The sequence below is a fragment of the Botrytis deweyae genome (assembly GCF_014898535.1).
Source record: "Botrytis deweyae strain B1 chromosome Unknown BDEW_004, whole genome shotgun sequence".
Lineage (NCBI taxonomy): Eukaryota > Fungi > Ascomycota > Leotiomycetes > Helotiales > Sclerotiniaceae > Botrytis > Botrytis deweyae.
In genome coordinates this window covers 250,751-273,715 of record NW_024066211.1, presented here as the reverse complement: position 1 = coordinate 273,715, position 22,965 = coordinate 250,751, and the positions used below count along the sequence as shown (strand labels likewise).

Genomic DNA, 22,965 nt, shown 5'->3' with positions numbered 1-22,965 from the left:
ACTCTGGTTGGGGATGAGAGGCGTATGGAGGGAGGAGTTTTATTGGAATCGGAATTGAAGATAGATGGACTTGGATCTTGTTTTCCTCGTTCACTTGTTCACTTTGTTGTAATATGAGGGGAATGAGATGAGGATATGTTTCCTTCTTGCTTGTATTTGTTTATTGGTGTGTTATAGGAGGGAGGGAAGGAAGGAAGGAAGGAAGGAAGGAAGGAAAGGAAAGGAAAGGGAGGGAGAAAAATGCAGTGAGAGGTGGATATATGTTTGCATAGCTTATGGCGTTGAGCGATTACTTTTTACCTGTTTGTCTTTTCACCACCGTTTTTTATGATAAATGTTATGGTTGATAGATTGGGGGTTGGGGGTGGCGAGTGAGGAGTGAGGAGAGTGAGTGAGTGGGTATATAGTGTATTGAAAGGGATAGATCGATCGATAGATAGACAGATGGGATGGGAGTATATACATATGTATGTGTAAACGATAAATCGAATCGAATCGAAGTGCAGTGAAATAACAAGTGAGATTCAACAGATCTCTGGTTATTTTAATTTTATGATAACATGATGTGTTGTATTGTGAGCAGAGGATTTTTACATTAGTGTTAGCTCAGGGGTTAGATCACCAGTGGGTGCACGGACTCACGGGACAACGTGACAGGAACGCACAATTTCATACCAAAATAAGTGATTTTAATAATTTGATTAAAATTCGATTTACTATTAAATCTTTTTGAAATTGAAGTATATAGTTTTTCAAATATAAAAGAATAATCCATCTGAAAATGATCTAAATAAATCGAGATTTGAGTTCAAAAAACGAATAGTGTATTTTCTAATCAAAAATTTTAATCGAGAATTATATATTCTTTTATAAAAATATCAATATTGAGTTTTTCAATTCAATTTTGAGATTGTATAAAATGTTGATGCTTCAGACTTATATCTCTAATTTTCAAATAAATTTTTTAAAATTTTGAATTTTAATTGAATTATCAAAGCAGCTCTTTTTGATATGAAATTATACTTTCCCTCTTTAGTGTCCCGTGAGTCCGTGCACCCACTAATGGATAACAAATTTCAAAATAAATTTTTAATCTCTAAATTATATAATTTGTTTTAATAAAAAACTGAAGGAAATATCTAATATTGTTTAAATTCATTTATTAATTTAAAATAATGTTTCCCAAAAGAAATACCCGACGTTCTGCTACCTCATAGTTAAATATTAAATCATATTTAATAATATAAACAAGGTATCGGCATATTGATTAAATTCGTTAAATTTTCGATACAACTATTAATTTAAAGTTTTGTTTACTAATAAATATTTATATTTAACTATCTAGGTATCTATCTACAAGTCCCTTTTTTCCTTTTTCGGCAACTATAATATAATATTCTTGAATGCTCTCGTATTCATCATAGTTGTGAGTTTTTTCTTTTCAGGGGAGGTCCGGATGATGAGAAATAGAAATCTCGCTTAAGGTGCTGGAACACGAGAGATGAACAACCATTTAAGTCACAATCGAGCCTTGCGATCCCGACAAACACTGAAGTTGATACTCATACTGAAGACGAGACAACGAAGACAGAGAAGCCTCTAGTGCCGCATCGGCATCAAACTCGTGTTTTGAAGACCAGAAGGCTGCTGTTTGTATTTGTGTCTGTGGAGTAGGAGTAGATGCATATGTATCCGTATTCATATCTCGATCCCTATCCATCATCGTTGCAAAATCCGGATATTCCGCCTCGGCACGCGCCATTCGCAATTTGAATTTAGGCGTGGATTTCTCGGCATCGTCGTACAGAGAATCTTCCATGTCCAGCGAGGATCGGGCGTCATCGTTATCGTCGTCGTTGTTGGTGGGATAGCGGTATCGGTATGTATTCCCATTTTCGTTGCGATTCTCGGGCATCGTGATGAGTGGATTTTCAGGGGTAGTAGCGGGATTCGTCTTGGGCTTGGGTCGCATGTGCATATATGCGAAATCACTTTCTTGGAGTGGTTTTCTGGGTGTGAGAATGAATTCACTGAGTGTTTCTTCAATATCTGTTCCTAGATTCGCTTGGTTTTGGCTTTCGAGTTTTATGGTTTCGTCGGAAGATTCTTGTTGGTTGTCTGAATTGGAATTTGCTGCGATTGTGCTACTATTCTTTAAAGAAGAATTCGATGAGAATGTGGGAGTAATCTCAGTTGATGATTTCTTCTGTGGTTGTTGTTTGCCGAGTTGATGTTGCAATTGTATTTGCGCCTTCTTCTGACCCTGTTTTCTCCTGGATGCAAAACGGGAAAGAGAAGACGACGAGGAAGGAGAAGTATAAATAGGCGAAGAAGTGTAAATCTCCACCATCGAGTCCTGAGATTCGGTATGAATCAACCTATGACGATGTTGATCATTTTCCCAATATTTACCGGAGCCGGGACCGGAGTGTGCGTCGGTGAATACATCGGATTCATCGTATATCTCCATATTATCGTGCTCGGTCTCATCCCCCTCATCGTCATCTTCATCATTAAATATACCCATATAACTCTCTGCTCCGACAAATCTATTGCCATTCTCCTGTCCTGTAATTTTAGTAACCTCCCCATCGCATTTCGAAAGATGCATACTATCCAGCATGTCCTTACAAGATTGATGTATAGATTTCCAGGTCTTCTGATTTTGCTTCTTCAGAATCATCCTCCCTCTTCCTCTTCCACTTCTGCTCTTGACACCTCCCTGATTTCTATCCCCTGTACCTCTCATATCTCCAACCCCCTCATTCTCATCCTCATAAGTCCCCTTCATCCGCTCACTACCATATCTCCCACTTCCCCTCCCAAACCCAAACAACAACTCCCCACCCAATACCTCCCCAAAAGGCGATTCCATCGGCGGTGTATCCGGGCCCACAAATCGCCCCTCTACCCTCGAAATAAGATATTCCGCATGCTGTGCTGATGGTCCCGAGAGCGGATTCGTATCCAAATCGCCTACAGCACGACAAGGCAAGGGCTTCGCTGGTTTGCCATTGGGACTGGATAATTTGGGCATTGGGATTGCGGCTGAGATATCATTCATCTGGTTTGAGTGATTGAAGTAGTTTGTATGATCGCCATGAAGAATATAATCATGGTACTCATCTCTCCCAAACTCAGTCTCAGCCTCAACTCCTTCATCTGCATGCGCAACAGATACATTTTTCCTCGAATGAAGGTTTAGATTCTTCAGGGGAAAGTTCGTCGCAAGACCCATGTTGAGATTTGAGAGGAAGGATCTGCTATGTGAGGTATTCCATAGATTGCGCATTTTAGATGTGAGATTTGAGGTTGGGGTGGGGCTGCTAGGAGCGCTGGAGTTAGAACTAGAGGATGGTGAGGATTGGGCGGAGGAGGATGACGAGGATCGTTGGGGTGGTGGATTGTGAATTGTAGAGTTGTGGCTTGTTTTTAATGGTCTTGGTCTTGGTGTTGGTGATGTTGGAAACGATGGTTTTGAAATATCTCTCTGCTCGAACGGAATCCGCGGGTTTTGACGTGGGGTTTCCGGACTCGCCATAATGTGGTTGAGAGATGATGTTTAGAAGATGTTGGATGTTGGATGTGTATGTAGATAGGTATTTTGTATTTCCTTTATCAATTTTGAAGTGATGTTTTAGATTCTTGATGTATATGTATATCAAGATATCCAGAAGTTTCTCAAGAGTGTGAGGTCGTGAGATGTGTGTTTGATGAATAGATGATCTTGGATATGAAGATGAATGTGAGTAAATTTAGAATAAAATCCAAAATCCGAATATGCTTTCCAACACAACGTCAACTGCGAAACTTATATACTTTCCCTCCCAAACAAAACACTTTGTTTCCTACGGCTGTACGGTTCTATCTTATAGAACCCTCAAGAACAGCCGTATATATCTATACAAAATGAAATAGAGAGAACCGATCCTATCCGTGAATCCCCAAGTCCGGTATTATTGTACAGTAAACTTATTGATGAACGTCCGTGTTGTCTATATCTGAATATATGAGATGTAGATGATTAATCACCAAAACGTAGCCGTGCAGTGATTGGAGTTGCGGCTAGCTTACTTGCTACGGCATGCCAATCATTTTAGATGTAATTGAAGTTATGTAAAGAAGAGAAAGGAGAGGGAATCAATACGTCTTGATACAGTATAGATGGCGTACCTGCAAGAATATATTAATGAATAATAATAAAATAAACAAAATACAGCGGTGCGGTTTACTCGACTACAGCCCACCAAATTCAAAATCAATTCCAATCACTCCAGACAAAAAAAGGCGAAAAAAGTGAATAGAATCAAGTGAACCTATATCTAGATCCCGAAACAGCACTGATGACGTAATTACAGAAATGCATTAGTGAATAATACTAACAATCAACAACTAATATCAACCATAGCTGTACAGCGACTAGAAAAGCATTTATTTACTCGCTCGCTACAGCACCAATTCCAACACCATCTCCAATCACTCCAGAATCCAGACGAAATACAGCTAAAGAGTGAATAAATCCAAGAACTTGATACACAGATTTCAAAACAATATAGATGGTGATGCACCAACCTATTTAGATACGATATTCAATACGATATATAATACAACAATATACAACACCGTATAAAACAAAGCGAAGCAAAAAAAAAGTTTATAAAGCAAATTTTTTTTATGAAATAGAAAACCTCTCGTGAGAATAGAATATTGAATATGGGATATGATATAATAATATCGCACTATACGATACAATACAACACATAGATCTGAGTATTCATCCAATCTCATCTATCCATCTCCTCATTTATTCATGTTGTTTTCTCGGGGTATCTACTTCGGTGCTTTGGGTGGTAGATTTATTATTAGTGAAGAGTTGAATTTTGATTTTGATTTCGAGTTATAAGATGAGATATGATGAAATGGATTGTGGGATGAAGTATTTGGAAATTTTGGTTGAGCGAGATGATCGTATCATACACTTCCAAGGATTTCAAGGTCAAAATTCATTAGTGTGATGGAGTAAGGAGGCAAGAAATAGTACTCACTCGCCAGGTATTCTGATGATCGAATTGGAGATTCTGGATATGTATATGCATATGTGTGTGTAGGAATACAGACACACAAAACTTTTCAAGATTTAGCAAACCATAATATCAGTATCAGGCAATAAATGGAAATCGCTCACAGCCTCATAAAATACACCAACTCCTCACCTCAAATCTACCCTCCACCGCACTTTCCCCCACACCTACCCACCCTCTCCCAATGCACTAAATGACCCCTGACTGTCCTCACCCACCCTGCATAAACCACCGTACTTACCCCCACCGCCACCAAACTCACTAATGCCACCCATCCAAATTGATCTTGTCTCGACCAAATAATCGCCATTACATAATTCCCCAATTCAAACAGCGCGACGAGGGAGTATTCGCAACCGGCGAAGGAGGAGCGCTGAGTAGGTGCGATGAGGGTTTGGCTTAATTGTTGGGTGGTGAGATCGAAGATCCAGAGACCGAGACGGGAGAGAGAGAGGGAAGTGAAGAGGAAGAGAGCGAGAAGGGGAGAACTAGGGGAGAGGGGGGAAATGATGCGGGAGAGGAGGGGATTGTTGGGGATAGAGGTGGAAGTGGAGAGGATCCAGAGGATAAGGGTTACTGGGATCTGGTATTTGTTTAGTATATGGATATACATAGATACTGATCACTCTTGAGAGGATACTTACGAGATTAATAAATTGCCATGAAAGACCCCAAAGACCTAATCGTTCCAATCCAGTAGTGATTCTTCCCGATTCATCGATCTCGCCTTCTCCCTGTAATAAAACTTCATCCGAACCATTAGATCCGTGTAAACGATCATATGGACCATGTCCATGAGCCTTTGAAAGGTGTCGAACTCCAAAGGGTGTTACAACCGTGCTACTAATTTCCACCACACTTCCCGCTGCTCGAGCGAGCGTGATAAGATCCAACGAAAATCCCGCATTCAACAAGAACGTGATAAACGTGGCACCATACGAAAGTGCAGAAAAATGAAGTAAAGAGAGCGACATGGAAGGAATCCAAACTTTAGACGAAAAATAATTCCCAAAGTCTTCCTTGTGCAAACGAAGTCCTCGCATGAATTTCTCTCTCAAACTTCGCACCTCGACATGCGATACCACTTCATCATTTCTAACCTCCTTCTGTTGTTGCAATCGAGTATTAGAACTCCATACTCTCCTCGCAGACCACATTTCCAATCCCCAACTCGCAGCACTCATCACACCTACAACAATCACCCCAATTTTAATGCCCAGTCGCGAGATTAGGAATGAGATTAATATCGGAGCGAGGAGTTTACAACTCAAATCGATCCTTCTCATCGAAGAATTCAAATGCGTGAGATCATATTGATTTCCTTCCGGTGCAGCAGCAACAACCACCCAATCTCTTTCCATTGACAGCATATTCCCATTCGCGCTCAATCCTTCCAAAATACCAAATCCAAGAATTGGCAAGAACATGGCAATTTTCATGGTATCTCTAAACGTAACATCATCTTTCCTAGACTGAAGTAAAGCTACACCATTTTCAGGATTGTTCTCCGATTCAACCACGAAAAACCATAATACAGAAGCGCAAATCACCACGATTCTGTTAACCGTGATCGTCGTCAAAAGAGTCTTCAGTCGGTCTGGACTCTTATCAACCCATCTCCCTACACTAGAAGAGAAACAAATAGATGCTAGAGTCCTCACAATACCACTATCGAAATCCAAATCATGGTGATCAGTATATATTCATCACGTGATCTTTCTCTTTTCACCTCCTTGTTCCACATCCCCATCGTGTAAGGAGGAGAAAACATACCGGATAGAAGCAGCAACCAATGTATCAGGCCATGCATTTGCCGTGAAGATAATCTATAATCCATCAGAAATTTATCAATCGTCCATAATCCAGACTCTCCATCGCATAACATAACTCACCGCCGCGAATTCATAACTCCTTCCATTCCAGGTGGATAAAAAATGACTCAGATAAAGAGCCCAAGCTTGGGTTCTATTCAAGTTCATTTCCGCTTCCATTTCCATTTCCATTTCCATATTCATATTCATTTCCGTCTGCATCACTTCTTGCTCAGCCCCATTCGATATCAAAGCGTCTTCCTCACCCCCCTCGTCCCCATCCCCATCCCCATCATCTGAGACTGAATCCGAACCCGAATCTAGATGCAAATCCGAGTCCAAATTCTGCGAACGCAAAGTCATTTGAACCCCTCCCGTTCTATTTTCATCTATCGCTTCGCCGTGGGTTGAACAATGCTCTCCATCTGTAGCCATATCTAGGGTTGAGGATTTGTAATGATATCACATTAAACATTCGTTGATGAAATGTAGCATATCATATCAATTACCTACTGATATATGGTGTATATCAGGGTGAGTAAGGTAAATATTTTGAAGCTATTTTGATGATCAAAGGAGCGAATTTGATAAGAGTAATTGTGAATTTCTCAACAAGTTCAAAATGGATATTCACGTGACAATGTGGATATTATGATTTGTATGGAATGTGTTCCCATTTGGACGACCGAATTGGAATAAGATTCTTCAAAAGCATCTAGACTTCGATTCTCTTTTTATTCATTTTGACGTTTCTATTGGTAGATAATACACGTGAATATGCTTAACATAATATTTTACACTACCTAGGTAATCAATCACAAGTGTGATGATATGGAAAAAAAAATACTTAATCATGCGTAAAATTGTATAAATCTGCTCGTTTCTACTCACATCCCCTCTCCCAACGACTCAGCCTCATCATTCAATTTCAATATCAAAGCTTCTCTTCCGGACCCTCCGTTCTTACACTCGGTCCATGAGCTCTTTATATCCATATCCATTACCTTTCCATTACCTTCCCTACGTGCCATTCCCCATCCATCCATCTCTCGCACAATCCCAACATCCGAGCGCCGACTCTTCCCTCCATCTGAAGTTTGAACCCAATTGTACATGCCCCTCTCTGCTACTATTTTAAGAATTCTCGTCTCCGAGTGCTCCGTACGAAGTCTATACCAATATCAATACCAATACCAATAGAAAAAAAACAAAAATAAAATGAACCCTCGGGTATGTATGTAGGGAGGTAGGCACCTAGTAGCCACAAACAAGACAAGCTGCCTAAGCTAAGATAAAAAGTCAAGTCAAGTCAAGGGTAGATAGATACCACCTGGGCATTTTGTGACCCTATCTCTCCCTGTTTTTCCTCCCTTCCATTTCCCTTCCATTTCTCCAAATACCAATACTGTATTCTCAGTATACCAAGCCTCCCCTCCTCCCAAGAACCGAACCGAACCGAGCCGAGCACTAAACTGAACCGAACTGAACTGAACTCTCAAGCACAATGTAATCTTGAATGGGTAGAAAAATCCTTCATTCATGTGCTCTAATTATATTTATATTTCCCCTCTTATATCCACTCACTAGGTAGTTAGTAGGTAGGTACCTGTCCGCTGTGTGTATATAATTTCTGATTCAAATACTCGTACATACATACACACAACCTTGCTTGACTGCTAATAAGTAAGCTCTATCATAGGTATGTGAGTAAGTATGTGAGTAAATAACCTAGAACACTCTAGGTTACCTATCTAGTACTCCATACAATACCCTTAATAAACCTCACTCCTCAATCCCAATCCTCAATCTCTTCTCAAAATCTCAACCCACATTACCACATACCCAGCTCAAGATATCATACCTATACATATCAATCATACACTCCCAAGATCTATTCAATTCAATTCAATTCAATTCTACAAATCTCATCCATCCATCTATCTGTAACCACCTACCTATTCTACAATAGTATCCTTTGAATTGAACTCCCCTCTACTTTACCTATCTAGCTAAATAGATGAATAAATAAGTTTCATCACATCCCTATAACAAACTTCTCTGACACCACATGAACACATGAACACATTATCACAACCCTATCTAGATACCCACCTACCCCTCCACCAAACACCAATTTCCGTCCTCCCCTCCGTCTTCCACCCTCCATCCCCTTCCCTTCCGCTCTCCGTCCGCGTCCGCGTCCACATCCAACTAACTCGGTAACTAATCAACATCTCTTTCGTATATCCATCTCCATCTCCATCTCCAGCTATTAATCAGATACAATAAGTAAATATTCAACAATCCAACCCACATTTCTTTCATTTCCCACTTTTCACTTACCCAATCCCAGTTCTCTCCTCCCAAGTTCCCTAGCAAAATATCATTATAATGTGATGTGCTGTGATGTGAGGAAAATAAATAAAGTAGTTCGTTCATTCCTTTGTTCACAAGCGATCGATCCACCAAAAGGTCCCTGATAATCATAATCATAATCATAATCATCCTTCGTAGTCGAGTAACCCTAACATACATTTTTTCGAGAAATTGAAAAAATGAGAGATATCTATCGTAGATACCCTATCTACAAAATCAAATCAAATCATCATTACCATCACCATCATCATTATCATTACTATCACGACCATAAACATAAATACAGATAGATATACACAAAGAATAAGATATTAAGAATATTCATATTGTTATTTCTGTATTTTTTTCATATTGTATTTATATCTGTATTCTATTCAATAGCATCCATCCATTCATCATTTTTCATGAAGCAAGAAAAGACTAGGTAGATATCGTATTATAATAAAATAATTCCTTCCTTCAAAAAAAAAAAACCATCATCATCAACGACTAAAAGTCTCCAAACCACCAATTTTGTATAAGAATGAAAAGTTGGAAAGAGAATCGATCGTGAGAAACAAATCCATCCATCCATCCATCCATCCATTTCTCCATCCATTCATCATGGAAACCAACGCCCCAAAATCAATCCATATATTCAAGAAGCAGAAGAAGAAGAAGAATCAAAGTTCTCCCCGAGACCATTTCTCCATTTCTCCATCCATTTGTAATCATTCGTAAACGCCATAGAGGAATGAAATTGAAGACCTCTCTCACAATCCCATGCACCGCATCCCATCCCGTCCCATTTCGCTGTGCTGTGCTGTGCTGTGCTTTGCCTTGTTTTTCATTCATATCCACATCCATCATCTGATTGATCCCTCTGCACCACAGTATGTCTTCCTCAACCCTCAGACCATCTCATCTGGCATCCTCTAAAATCTGCCCAATCGCTCCTCCATACCTCCCCAGTAAACAATGGGTCTGGGTTCCATAATCTCCAATCCACTTCCGAAACTCTTCTTCTCCTCTTCTAAATCTTGCATCGAGGGTTGTCGATGCATGATGGAATTGATGGTGTCGATGGGACTGTGGGAGGATTGAGAGGTGTATGAGTCTCGGCTGGTGGATGTGGTGGAGTTGATGGAGGAAGGAGATGAGGAACGACGGAAGGATCCGCGAATGCTGGAGATGGAGAATGAACGCATGATTGGATTTGGGATTCGGTGGCTGGTATTGAGTTGTGTGTGTAGTGTAGTGTGTGCAATGTGTGTAATGTGATATGATTGGTTGATAGTTGAGTCGAGTCGAGTATATGACTTGTATATCGAGAAGACGAAGAAGGTACTAGGATAGATAGGTAGATATGATATTACTTTCGAGTGATCTTTAATAACGAAAGTAGTAGTTGGTAACGTAATTGATGGATAGATATAAAAATCTTAAATGATAAAAGACTGATAGATAGATAGATAAATATATCCCGGGCACAGCCTTTTAGATATAACAACGAGTGACGAATAACTTTCTCAAGTGGATAACTCTTTTTCAAAGATAGATCTCGACCTTTCACTAAACTTCAAGACTGATGCAAAGATGGAAAAGAACACGACGACGTGGAACAGCAGATGCTCCAGTTCTTAAGTGAAAGGGCGAGATGGTCTCCAAGGGACGTATCCAATATGGTCTGCACTAATTATGTGACCTACCTAGGTAGTCTTTCTGATACACGCATGGAGCTCCGTTCTGTTATGCAATGTAATGCGATACGGATCCACATGAAAGGGAAATCCTGATATTGATTGAGAATGGCCGGGATCAGGTTAGATGCGTTTATCCTTTTTCTCCACTCCACTGTGTACGGAGTAAGGAAGTGAAATAACTTGGCACTTTGGGCTTTTTTCGACGGGTTTGGGTGAGGGAGGGATGGAAATATCTCGAAATAGAATCATGAATGGGCAATACGTATACGGGCTCAGACTCGGATGGAGAATTAAAGTATTGAATGTTTATCGGGAAGATGAAGAGGGGCCAGTGTGAATAAAATGATCAAGGCATGTTGGAATGGCAAGGGGATGGAATTTGATGAACAAGGGGGCCCATTTGTATTGTGTAAGGGTTTTGATGTTAATGCATACGATATACTCCATACAAGCTTCGGTGAATGTAATGTGAATATCTATCTATCGACATAGTCACATAGTATGAGTAAAAGAATGCAATAATTGATAGTCGATAATCAATAAAATTGTAACATCAATTTAGCATCAATATATTGGATATAGATTAGATAAGTTATGAATCTACTATGTATGAATCTACCAAGTATGAATCTACCAAGTATGTATCTACTAAGTATGAATCTAATAAATATGTATCTACCAAGTACATGTATCTAGATCCATACAATATGTGTAATCAAGCAGTCTCGCACTTTCTCCAAGAAACATAACCGAAAATCATGTTACAGAAATTGTCTGGAGGTCTGGAGAAGGTCAAACTTTGAATTCAAGGTCAAACTTTGAAGACCGTACGCATGACACATTGTGAATCGTTTCCCGGGGTAATATATAATAAACTTTTTAGATGGATTGTGTTTGTCTGTCTATCTGTCTATCTATCTATCTATCTGACTGACTGTTCTTCTCTTCTTCTGTCTGTCTATCTATCTATCTATCTGTCTGTCTGTTCTTCCATTCTTCCATCTGTACCATCTATTATTCTATACATATTCCCAAATGTAGGTCCTCTGTATAAAAACGTACCTGCAGAACGAATCACGCCCAACAATTGGATAAATTCTCCTCGAATCTTCCCATCCAATTACCTAGCTATTATTCCATGTACAAAAAAAGGTACCGACAACGACCTCGGAAAATACGAAAGAAGAATCACTCACTCAATCCATCCCCCTGCACCAACTACTCTACCTACCTAGTCAAAGACGAAGCATTGAAGATGATGCGATGCAAAGTGTGATGAAATGATTGACATGCGAAGGACAGAACAGAGAGAGTGATTACGCTTTGATGACACCAGTTCTTACGAAACCCCCTTCGCCACCGGGTCATTAGGCTGAATGTGGAATATGTGGAGAATGTGGAATCTCTGGAAGATTCTCAAACTTCATTCCCAAACTTTGATAAGGATCTAGTGAGATAATGATGATGATGAAGATGTTAAAAATAACCTTGGAAATTGTACTCGTACATCTACTCGTAGTAGTTAGGGGATTGGGGAAAAAGAAAATATTATGAAAATGTTGGTTCACTTACTCAGGTATTTATGCCTCTTTGATAACCTCAACCTCGGAAACTTTAATAAATCCTCTCATAAAGATTGAATAAACTCTACGATCATCTACATCATCATCATCATCATCATCATCATCATCATCATTATCAAAACCATCACATTCATTCTCCAAAAGAAAGAACGAAAGAAACCTAACCTACCGGTACCTCCTCCGTACCAAGCCGTTCCCCTCCCACTCCCTCCTACTCCACGTAACACGTCAAACGGCATTCTGCATTCATTCCGCAGACTTTGTCGACTTCAGACTTCAGACTTCAGACTTCATCGATTCCACCTCTCTGCATAGAAACCCCCCCAAAGATCTAGAAGCCTCTCCTCATCCGTGCCCCACAATTCCTCTCCTCCTCCTCCAGTCTGCCAGTTCCCCGTTAACGTTTTCTCACGAGTCCACCGACTTGCACCAGTCAAAAGTCCCAATTCTAGACCTGCCTTTTTGAGTTTGTGGTCAATCGGTCGAGAAACAACACACACGTACATAGGTATTATGCATGGAATTCTCCATCGGCGTTCTCTGTTCGGTTTGCGTACGCGGTATGGAGTTTCGGTGGAGTCTTCATCTTTGTGTGGATTGGATGAAGAGATGATGGAGCGACGAATGGATGGGCGGGAATCCTCCCACTCCATCTACCGATATATGCAATGCGGAAACACTTCATTCAGTCAATCATCTATCCATTCATTGAATTTCATTCCCCCATTCATTCATTCCCATTCCCACTTTTCAGTCCTCCGTAATACATTACTCATTCCTCATGACTAGGTCGGTATAGATATAACCTGTAACATCCATCACATCCCATGACGAGATTCCACTCCCTTCAGTTCACCAGGTTTCAACCCTGAAACGGAGCTGCGACATCGACAGCCTCCCTCCTCTACTCACCGGTATACTCTTACGGGGTAACCGAGTACAGATGGATAGGGATGGGTACATATCTACCTGGTACTTACAGATGACATATGGAGTGGCTTACTGGGACGTGCAAATCGATTGATACATAATAACACACATACGATATCCATACTTCAAGTGTACAATAGGTAGGTAGGGTAGGTAAGGAAAATCATATCACTCGGTGTTTCCGGTTTCTGTGCCTGTTCTCCTGTCTGCAATTGAAATTGCAAGTCGGCTTTTCCTAGTGTTTTTATATCCTTACATTACTTTGATACCGTTTAATACAATTCATTCACTCCAATACAACACAATCCAATACACATGCATTCTCCAACTCCTGCGCTCCCTCCTTCCTCGTCAATCCGACCCACTACCGGTATTCTTCCACATCGTGGCTTACGGTCCAAATCTACCTAACCTATCATTATACAAGACGAGGTTATACAACACCCTGTTACATTATTATTATTATTAAAATCGGATGAGCATATATCATACCTAGGTATACACTCTTCATACTCTATGTATCAATCCATTTCTATATAATCATATATAATCACATATAACATCTTTATCCTGCTCCCCTCCCTCCCTATCCCTCCCCATCCCTCTCATCTCATCGCATCGCATCGCATCACAAACTCCGTTATCTTATCATACCTACCTAGGTATATAAGATTATATCTTATCTTGACATCTTACCATACCTTACCTTACCATACCATACCATACCATACCAGTATCAGATTCCCACCACACACCACACACCACATTACCAAAAATGAAGACCCTCCTTTCGATCCCTGATTCTTATTCCGACATTTATACCAATACTTACCCCTCCCTCATCCTTCCTCAAATAATATTAACCCCTCCCGTCTATCTATCCCTCGAAGACAATATCGCTTAACTGGGTAGGAGGGTAGGGTAGGTAGGCTCGAGGTAGGTAAGGAATTTATCAATATCGTTATTATCATTAATCTCTTCAATCTCTTCAATCTCTTCAATCTCTTCAATCTCTTCAATCTCTTCAATCTCTTCAATCTCTTCAATCTCTTCAATCTCTTCAATCTCTTCAATCTCTTCAATCTCTTCAATCTCTTCAATCTCTTCAATTCCCTCCTCCTCCTTACCTCACCATCACGTGCACTCTATCTATCTAGTTTTCCATTATCCATCTTACCTACCTACCTACCTATCTACCTATCTACCTAGATATATATACTTCCTCACTTCCTCACTTCACTTCACCCATTCATTTTAAGTTCACTACGACGTTCAATGTCTAACATCCAATATCAATAATTAGTTTACTACAATACAAAACCATAATAAGGTTATTCATACGATAATTCAATTCATGCGATAATTAATATTACCCTTCCCCTTCCCTTCCCCTCCTCTCTCTTCCATGAAAATAATAAGAAACTCAAAAGTGATTTATTTTTGGGTTTTTTTGTTTGGTTTTGTTTTATATTAATTGGATTGAGTAGAGTGAGTAGAGTGAGTAGATTGAATTGAATTGGAGTAATAGGTTTGATTGGAAACTTATATATAGTAGATGGTAAATATATATATATACATATGTACGTATATGTATAGCGTCGTGAAATCGAGTCATGAATTCCGTTTCATTTCATTTCATTGATTCCGAATATGGGAAAGTGAGAAAGTGAGAAAGAAAGTAAGAAGATAGATCAAATGACCTATTATCTTCTCACATTCTCAATAAGGGAAAAGAAATATTATCTTATTATTTATCATCATAATATATCTACTCAAACCATTCTCATCGAAACCCGAAACCAAAAATTCCAGTGATGGTCTATCTATCTATCCATCTATCTATCTGTCTACGCATCACTCCACTAAGTAATGAATCTCCACCTCATCCTCACACCTTCCTCTCCATCCCCAATTTCCTCGGCACCCTCACCATCCAATAAAGCCCCAACGCGCCCCCCACATTCACCGCGCTATACACCAACGAAATTGCCAGATCCCTCCAGCGATGTTCGTAGTACACGCCCACGCTTGCTAACAACATATTTGTATTTCCTACCGGACAAATATCGCAGACGGTGAAACTTTCTGGGGTGAGTAGATGTGCGGCTGAGGTCTGTAGATAGGATGAGAGATATTGGGCGCAGGTGAGAGGGGAGGGTGGGATAATGTGGAGGAGTTCGTTGGGGGCACAGGTGATGTTGACACCTGAGATACCGGTGGAGAGGAGGGAGGAAGCGAGGTAGGTGACGGGGGTGCTGCGGTACATGAAGGTCCAGAATTTGGGGAGGGAGGTGATTGGGACTAAGATTCTGGTTTGGGGGTTTTTTCGTCAGTGCTGTTGTTTGTTTGATGGGGGTGGGAGGTTTGAGGGATGTGGTATACGTACCCGCAAAAGATCAGGGACAAGGTGTAGAGAAGTGCAGAGATGTTAACGCCGGTGGCAGGATCTGGCATGATGGTGCCCAGCATTTGCGAAAAGGTGGAGGAGAAGAGGAAAAATGATACGTTGATGAGATACATTAGTATTCCCCGCGAGCTCAGGGATCCAGTCACGAGAGCATACCGGTACATTCCAATTGGATAGTACCACGTTACAAACTGGATGGCAGCGAGTAAAAATATACCGGGGAGCTCGGCGATTATGTTTGATAGGACGAACACGATCCAGGAGTATGTTCGTGAGGAGCGCTCGCGTGCCTCGTAGAGGGTGCGACTATCCATGAAGTGGGGTAGGGTCAGTTGTACGAGATTTCCGTGAAGGGTGAGAAGGAGGAAGGTGGAGAAGATTTGGTTCTGGACTCCTTGGATACTGGTCTTTGAGTTGTAGAATGAGAATCCATTGATGAGTCCCTAAATCTTGTTAGCGACGGAGTTATCACAATAGATTGACACTTACTGCTCCAAGAGTTAGAAAGAACTTGGAATATACGTAGGCTGGAGTTCGCCAGTCAAGCTCAAAGTTTCTTTTAGTTACAATATACAATTGGTAGAGGAAAGATGTCGCAAATTCGTTCGACGAAGATTCATTAGCCAAATCATGCGAATAGGAAAGTTCACGCTTCATTGTAACCAGATCTTTCTTGATGAGTTTTCTTTCCTCGGAGGTGCTCCAGATATCGGTCCAAGAGACAGCTGACTTGTCGACAACTTCGAGTAACCACTCCGCGGGATTTTCGTCAATTCCACATTCTCGAGATCCATGCCGTTGGAAGTAATCAATCAAGGTCCGCGAACTCTGTCCAAGTTCCCCAAAATATGCAGATTTCCCTTCGTGGAGAAATAGAAGTCGATCGAACATCTCAAAGAGTATTCCGGATGGTTGATGAATGGTACAAAGAATTGCTTGGCCTTCATTGGCCAGCTTTTTCAACAAGGTACAGATAGACCAGGCAGTATTGCTATCGAGACCAGATGTAGGTTCGTCTAAACACGATTAGTCTTCTATGAATTAGTACGCCAATGAGTATCCTATAAAGCTTACCTAGAAAAAGAAGAAGCTCGGGTTTAGCAGCAAGCTCAACTCCTATAGTTACACGCTTTCTTTGCTCGACATTCAAACCCTCTCCTGGCACCCCAATTATAGCTTCAGCAAAACTTGACATGTCTAGGGTATGAATCAGATCATCAACCCATTCTATCTTCTCCTTGTCCGAGTACACTTTTGACTGACGCAGTCGTGCGCTGAATATCAGGGCCTCCCGAACAGTTGACGTTGAGAGATGTAAATCTTGCTGCTGAGCATAGCCCACCTTGCGTGCAAAACCATCATCTTGATACTTAGCATCGACAAATTTTCCTCCTCGAATGACCCCCGTTGTTGTTCGGTTTGCTAAAACGTTTAAGAGACTGGTCTTTCCTGCACCTGATGGACCCATCAAAGCTGTCAGTGTTCCAGGTTTGATCCATCCTTCGATATCATCAAGGATCTGTTTTGATGACCCATGAGTATGTAAATCATACGAGAGTTCATCCCATATAAATGTTGCAGCGTGTTTGTTGTCATCATTATTATTATTGTCAACATCGATATCGTCTCTAACGACTGTTAAAGTAGTATGTGGGTTGTTTTGAGTATTGTGCGAGGGTGGGTCTTCTTCATCTCTCTGTGAGATCTGATTGGGCAATTGTCCACGTCTAAAAATCAGAACTTCACCCTTGGATCGCGCGGCAGAAATATACTCAGTAGCTAAGAGGTACAGTCCACAAAGAAAAACACCGAATGCTAGTATGATCGCAAGATTCCTCCATAAAACGGCTGTGTCCATCTGAAATGCGCTAGCAAGATAAGCATCTCCATCAACAACACTTGCTCCGGGAGTCGCGCCTACTGTTGAACATTGCCTCCCATTACGATGAACCTGAGTATATTCAGGTCCTTCCGGAATGAAATGGGCACAAGAGAATTGACGACCAGAGAATTCGTTGATCATCAAGCTTTCGAAGGTATAGTAGACTGGATCAATATAATTAAACCATCGGAACCAAGGATGCATGCTAGAAATTGGTAGCACAAATCCTGTGTATGTCATTAATAACAAGATAAAGCAGGCTCCTGGTGCAATCGATCCAGTCAAGGTTTTTGACATTGCTCCTATGGTTCTGAATAACATTGAACCAGTTAGAAGGCTGCAAAATGCAAATACAAAGAATGTCAAGAACGCTGCCGGAGTTCGTCGCAGATTTGCCAAAAAGTAAAACGGCACGTTGAAAGATATCGTCAACAGTATTTTGTTTGGAAGATCGGCAATCATTGAGGCGATAGCTTCGGCAGCTGGATGATATAATGCATATTGGAAATGCTTTTCGACAATCGGCCGTTGATCCCACAACACGACGCCTTCGAACGCACCAAGAAAAGTGTTGGTTAGAACAGTGAAGAAGATCAGAACGCCGCGGCCATAAAAGCTACTGGTATCCTCAGCTAAGTTGTAAAACATACTACCCAAGATGATCGAGATGATTGCATTCCCTCCAATGCTTGATATAGGAGGTGCAATATCATTGATCAATCTCTGAAAGCATCGATTTAGGCACATGATAACCTGGGAAAAGAACGAAATGATATAAGGAGACTTTTCTCGCTGCCCGGCAGCCTTATACAGTTTCTGATCAGCCCGTAGTTTATTGAGATTTTCCTCGTTCATAGGAAATTCTTTATTGTAGACCAAGATATCTTCCATGAGCTTTACTCGTTCATCACTTCCCTTCCAGGCTCGTGCAAAATCGTCTGGAGTTTGCGGAACTTTTGCTTCAAAGCCTTGGCTTATGAGTTGCATCCTTTCAACAGAATTGGTGAGAGAAGCTAGAAAGTCGCTAGTTGTAGCTCGCGTGGGACAAACAAACCCGAGATGAGCGAAGTATTCCTTCGCGGCATCGGTACGACCGAAGTATATCTGACGGCCTTCATAAAGAAGTATCACTTTATCAAACAAGTTGTAAACATCCTGTGCAGCCTGATACATAGTAACAAGATGAGTTGATCCTGTCACTTGAGCTGCTGTACGAAGAACCTTGACAAAGTTGAGCGCATTTGAGCTATCCAGACCGCGCGTGCTGTTATCCCAACATTGAATTGATGTTTCGCATGCAACAACTTCAGCAATGCTTGTTCTTTGACGCTCTCCTCCACTGAGTCCTTGTATAAAGTCATTGCCAATTTTAGAGTCCAGCGTGCCAGTAAGGCCTAGAGCAGCGGCTGTAGCCATGATAGTTCGTTTGGTAGATGCTCGTGGGACAGAGTCATGGACCAGAGAATTTGCCGGTGTTCTAGCCCGTGTAGGTACGGCCAAGGTTTGTGAGACAGTCAGATGTGGAAAGTGAACATCAGATTCTGCTCTGTAGTTGCATTCGCCTCGAAACTCGGAATGTATCACATTGCTCGGAATTCCTAGTCATGATTAGATTTTAACCCTGATATTTTGTATTCAGATGTACCTTGATAATTCAATTGCGATGCAGAGTCCACAAATAGGCCATGAGTCTGTCCTGCAATTGTCTTGAGCAAGGTCGTGCAGCCACTACCCGGTTTTCCAAGCACCATAAGCATCTCTCCACTACGAACTAAACCCTCGAAGTCTCTGAGAATGTTGACTCGCATTTCTTCCTTATGGCCAAAAAAACGGAGGACTTTGTTATAAACCACAAAAACATAATTCGAAACGGTTTTCTGGTAGTCCGTCGGAGTGTTGAATCCATAGACGTTAAGATTCTGGAAGGATACGCTAATTGTCATCTTTCGACATCTTTCTGGGTTTTGATACTTTTCCAGAAGCCAATCTTTGTAGTTGAAGCTCTCCATCATATCATCAGACCTTAAGCTCACCTTGTCTGAACCGTTGGGAATGGCTGATTTTGTAGGGGCATTTCTTTTTTCGGATGGATTAAGATCAGTCTCTTGAAAAAGATTGTCCCTAGAAATGCTCAACGAGCCATCGGGATTCGAAAGATCATTTCCTTCACGGTTTTGTACTTTGTCTTCCATCGCGAAGTCTTTGTGTGAGTATTGAAATGTGGAAAATTCAAAGTTGCTTCAGTATTCCTAGCCCACAGGCCGACGATTCGTCCTAACTGGCGGTAGGTTTCACAACAAAAGAAAGACGAATCATTGCGCAGGGTGAACCTAACAGGTAGTCATGTCATATATGCAGTTATCCCATTTATCCCAGCACTACCGAGGTCCCTTGTGTAACCCAAATTTGAAAAAATGTTCTAACTTGAACGAGTAATAATTCTTCCATCCACAAATAAATAACCAGGTGAAAAACCCCCCTCAGATTCGATTATCAATTCTTCACGAAAGGTAGCTCCTGTAGGCTTATTTCGATTCCGTACCTTGATTTAGCCACTCTCCTGCGTTTAGGCTGGTTCAAGTGTGAAATCATGCACCTGCAACAAGTGCACAGGTGTAAGCTTACCAGCGCGAGCCTTTGGTACAGCCTTGTCGAGTTTTTATATGTACTCCTGTCTTGATGATTTAAGTGCCTGGGTATGTTCAGTTTTCTGTGTATATATTGGAGCATCATTCCCTCTGTTATAGCCAAGTCATTCTTCAGTCTACGCTTCATCATGATTTCTGATGCTATTAGAAACGTGCTGAATCTGTTCTCGCAGGTTCAAGACACTTCGGGTATTCTTCAGGTCCCTTCGTCATCTCTATCTTCGCTATCTTCCTTGGATATCTTAACTTGGTTGTCAAGATCCAATGCTTACCTTTTTATGGTATCTTTGATCCAGTCCCCTATAACACATCAGATACTTCTATACCTCAGTATCCTTTATCTTCCTTTCTTGGCCTGCTATTTGAAAACATGGCAGTCATTCGTAGCTCAGTGCTCGGATACTAGTCCTGCTAGAGAGCCTCCTACTGTTCCTTACATGATTCCATTCTTCGGGCGAACAGTTGACTCGATCATTAACATTCGAAAGTTCTTCCATGGGTTGAAGTAAGTTCAATAACTCCTTCATCAAAATTAGCATACTCACTCATGTGTCTAAGCGACCAAACTGTCTATGGGGCCAAGATATTTGGGTACAAAATATTCTTCATCCAAGGCCCTGAGATGATCTCAGCTCTCTGGAAAATCAAAGAAACAATCACAGCGCCAGTTCATCAAGTTTTGGTCTTGAACAAAATATTTGGAATGAGCTCAAAAGCTGTACAAACTTATGTTTTGGATGAATCAGGCCTCAATGCAAAGTCTCACCCACAAAGCAAGATAGAAACCCATAATCGTGTCGACTATATCACTCACGTTGGGTTTCTGCGATTACTGACTGGAGATGGACTGCCTGGACTCTACAGACGATGGTCATTAGAGTTCTCCTGCGAAATTCAAGCTCTTGGAATTAGTCAAGAATGGTCTGAGCATACTGATATCATGAAATTCTTGGAGTTGCCATTGATAGCATCGATGAACAAGGCCATAGCAGGTCCACTCCTCGAAGCCATAAATCCCGATTTCACTGAAGAATTTCTCGAGTTCCTTCCATATGCTAACCAACTTGTGAAATCTTTCCCTCCCTGGTTGATCCCTAGGGCTTATAGGCTTCGCAAAAAGCTTGTTGCCACCGTGAAAACATGGCACAGTATTGCAAGATCCCAGTTCAAAGATCATTATGTTGATGCTGATGGTGATGCTGATCCTTGGTGGGGCTCACGATGCATACGAGAACGACAGGAATGTCTATCCAAGGTAGATAATTGGGACTATGATTCGATGGCTGTTTCGGATTTTGGTCTTTTATGGGGGTAGGTCATTTCTACATTCCCTTCAATAGTAGGCATGACTGACTATCTCATCAGCGCAAGCATCAATGTTCACAAGGCAGCAATATGGGCTGTCATAGAAATATTCAAAGACCCAGCTTTGCTTTCACGTGTTCGGAAAGAACTACACGATGCTTCTTTTGATTCTGAATCTCTTGCATCCCCCCAGTTTATTCATAAACTAATTCGGATTCCGCTGTTACAATCGATTTATGCAGAAGTTATTCGCCTGCATGTAGAAGTTCAACACGTTCTTTATAGCCATCATTCACCGGTACATATAAATCAGTGGATTTTTCCTAAAAAGACTCCTATTCTGGTACCTTGTGGCCCGGCACATCATGATGCCAAAGTCTGGAATACGAGAAATGGCGAATTTCCACTAAATACATTCTGGGCGGATCGGTTCTTACTATACCCAGAGGAAGCTATGAGTGGACCTATGATCACAACACCGTCATCTAATGGCGTTTCACAATTCATGTCATCTTCCCGTCCAAAAAATTCCTCGAAGCCCATCTATTGCGAGTCCGTGATGCGGAATTCTTTCATCGGGTATGGCGTCGGAGAAAGAACTTGCCCGGGGCGCTTCTTGGCTAAACGTGAGATTATTGCAGTTTTTGCGAGGATTGTGCAACAATACGACATTGAGCTTTTGACAAAGGAAAAGCATTTCAAACATAGTATGGCATTTTATGGTTTTGGCACTCAAGCCCCAAAGAACAAGATCCCCTTTAGAATTAAAAGAAGAGAACGTTAAATGGGTACAAAGATTCGCATGGAAGATACTTGAGGAACCATCCTACTGTCGCTTACTATTTGTATATTAGACTATGAGTATGTAGGGAGGATAGGCTGATTTTTGCTACGAGTGTTTTGATAGAAAATTATAAACTTGATTAAGTCGGTCAAAATAGAATAAGTTGAGATGTCATGTCGTCGCCCTAACATTGATTTTTTTTTCATTATTGAACTAAGCAAGTGGAAAACTGACTAAAACCCTTGAATAATATTGCGCGGAAGTTGAATGTAGCTTAAGGCCAAATTCGTTGAGACCTTCTTAATGTGGTTTTAATTTCTAACTATGCTATGTATACGACAACAAAAAGACTAACGTGGCGATGAAGTAGCATGGGTATCTAGAAGATCACCTCCAAATATAATATTAAACGGAACCAAAAATTTCTGCTTTCTATATTTTTCATTTTGAATCTCGCCGATCACTTCTTCACACAC

At 41.0% G+C, this 22,965-nt stretch overlaps 5 protein-coding genes across 5 annotated transcripts; 1 reads left to right on the top strand and 4 right to left on the bottom strand.

Annotated features, from left to right (window-relative positions):
* Nucleotides 1–1,513: 1,513 nt before the first annotated feature.
* Nucleotides 1,514–3,541, bottom strand: EAE98_002087 (uncharacterized protein; the record flags this gene model as incomplete). Its single annotated transcript, XM_038949706.1, has 1 exon — nt 1,514–3,541. One exon carries the CDS (start codon nt 3,539–3,541, stop codon nt 1,514–1,516), a length of 2,028 nt encoding a protein of 675 aa, XP_038813445.1.
* Nucleotides 3,542–5,220: 1,679 nt separating this feature from the next.
* Nucleotides 5,221–7,366, bottom strand: EAE98_002086 (uncharacterized protein; the record flags this gene model as incomplete). The annotated part of the gene is made up of 4 exons (XM_038949705.1): nt 6,974–7,366; nt 6,855–6,907; nt 5,726–6,749; nt 5,221–5,664 (listed from the first exon to the last, which is right to left on the bottom strand). The coding sequence occupies exons 1-4, from the start codon at nt 7,325–7,327 to the stop codon at nt 5,221–5,223; spliced, it is 1,875 nt and encodes a 624-aa protein (XP_038813444.1). The 5' UTR covers nt 7,328–7,366.
* A 2,816-nt stretch (nt 7,367–10,182) lies between these two features.
* On the bottom strand, nt 10,183–10,455 carry EAE98_002085 (uncharacterized protein; the record flags this gene model as incomplete). Its single annotated transcript, XM_038949704.1, has 1 exon — nt 10,183–10,455. The coding sequence occupies one exon, from the start codon at nt 10,453–10,455 to the stop codon at nt 10,183–10,185; it is 273 nt and encodes a 90-aa protein (XP_038813443.1).
* Nucleotides 10,456–15,196: 4,741 nt separating this feature from the next.
* On the bottom strand, nt 15,197–19,944 carry EAE98_002084 (uncharacterized protein; the record flags this gene model as incomplete). Its single annotated transcript, XM_038949703.1, has 4 exons — nt 15,197–16,313; nt 16,360–16,886; nt 16,945–19,350; nt 19,398–19,944. 4 exons carry the CDS (start codon nt 19,942–19,944, stop codon nt 15,765–15,767), a joined length of 4,029 nt encoding a protein of 1,342 aa, XP_038813442.1. The 3' UTR covers nt 15,197–15,764.
* A 584-nt stretch (nt 19,945–20,528) lies between these two features.
* EAE98_002083 (uncharacterized protein) lies at nt 20,529–22,489 on the top strand (the record flags this gene model as incomplete). Its single annotated transcript, XM_038949702.1, has 3 exons — nt 20,529–20,905; nt 20,959–21,711; nt 21,766–22,489. The coding sequence occupies 3 exons, from the start codon at nt 20,529–20,531 to the stop codon at nt 22,487–22,489; spliced, it is 1,854 nt and encodes a 617-aa protein (XP_038813441.1).
* Nucleotides 22,490–22,965: the final 476 nt, after the last annotated feature.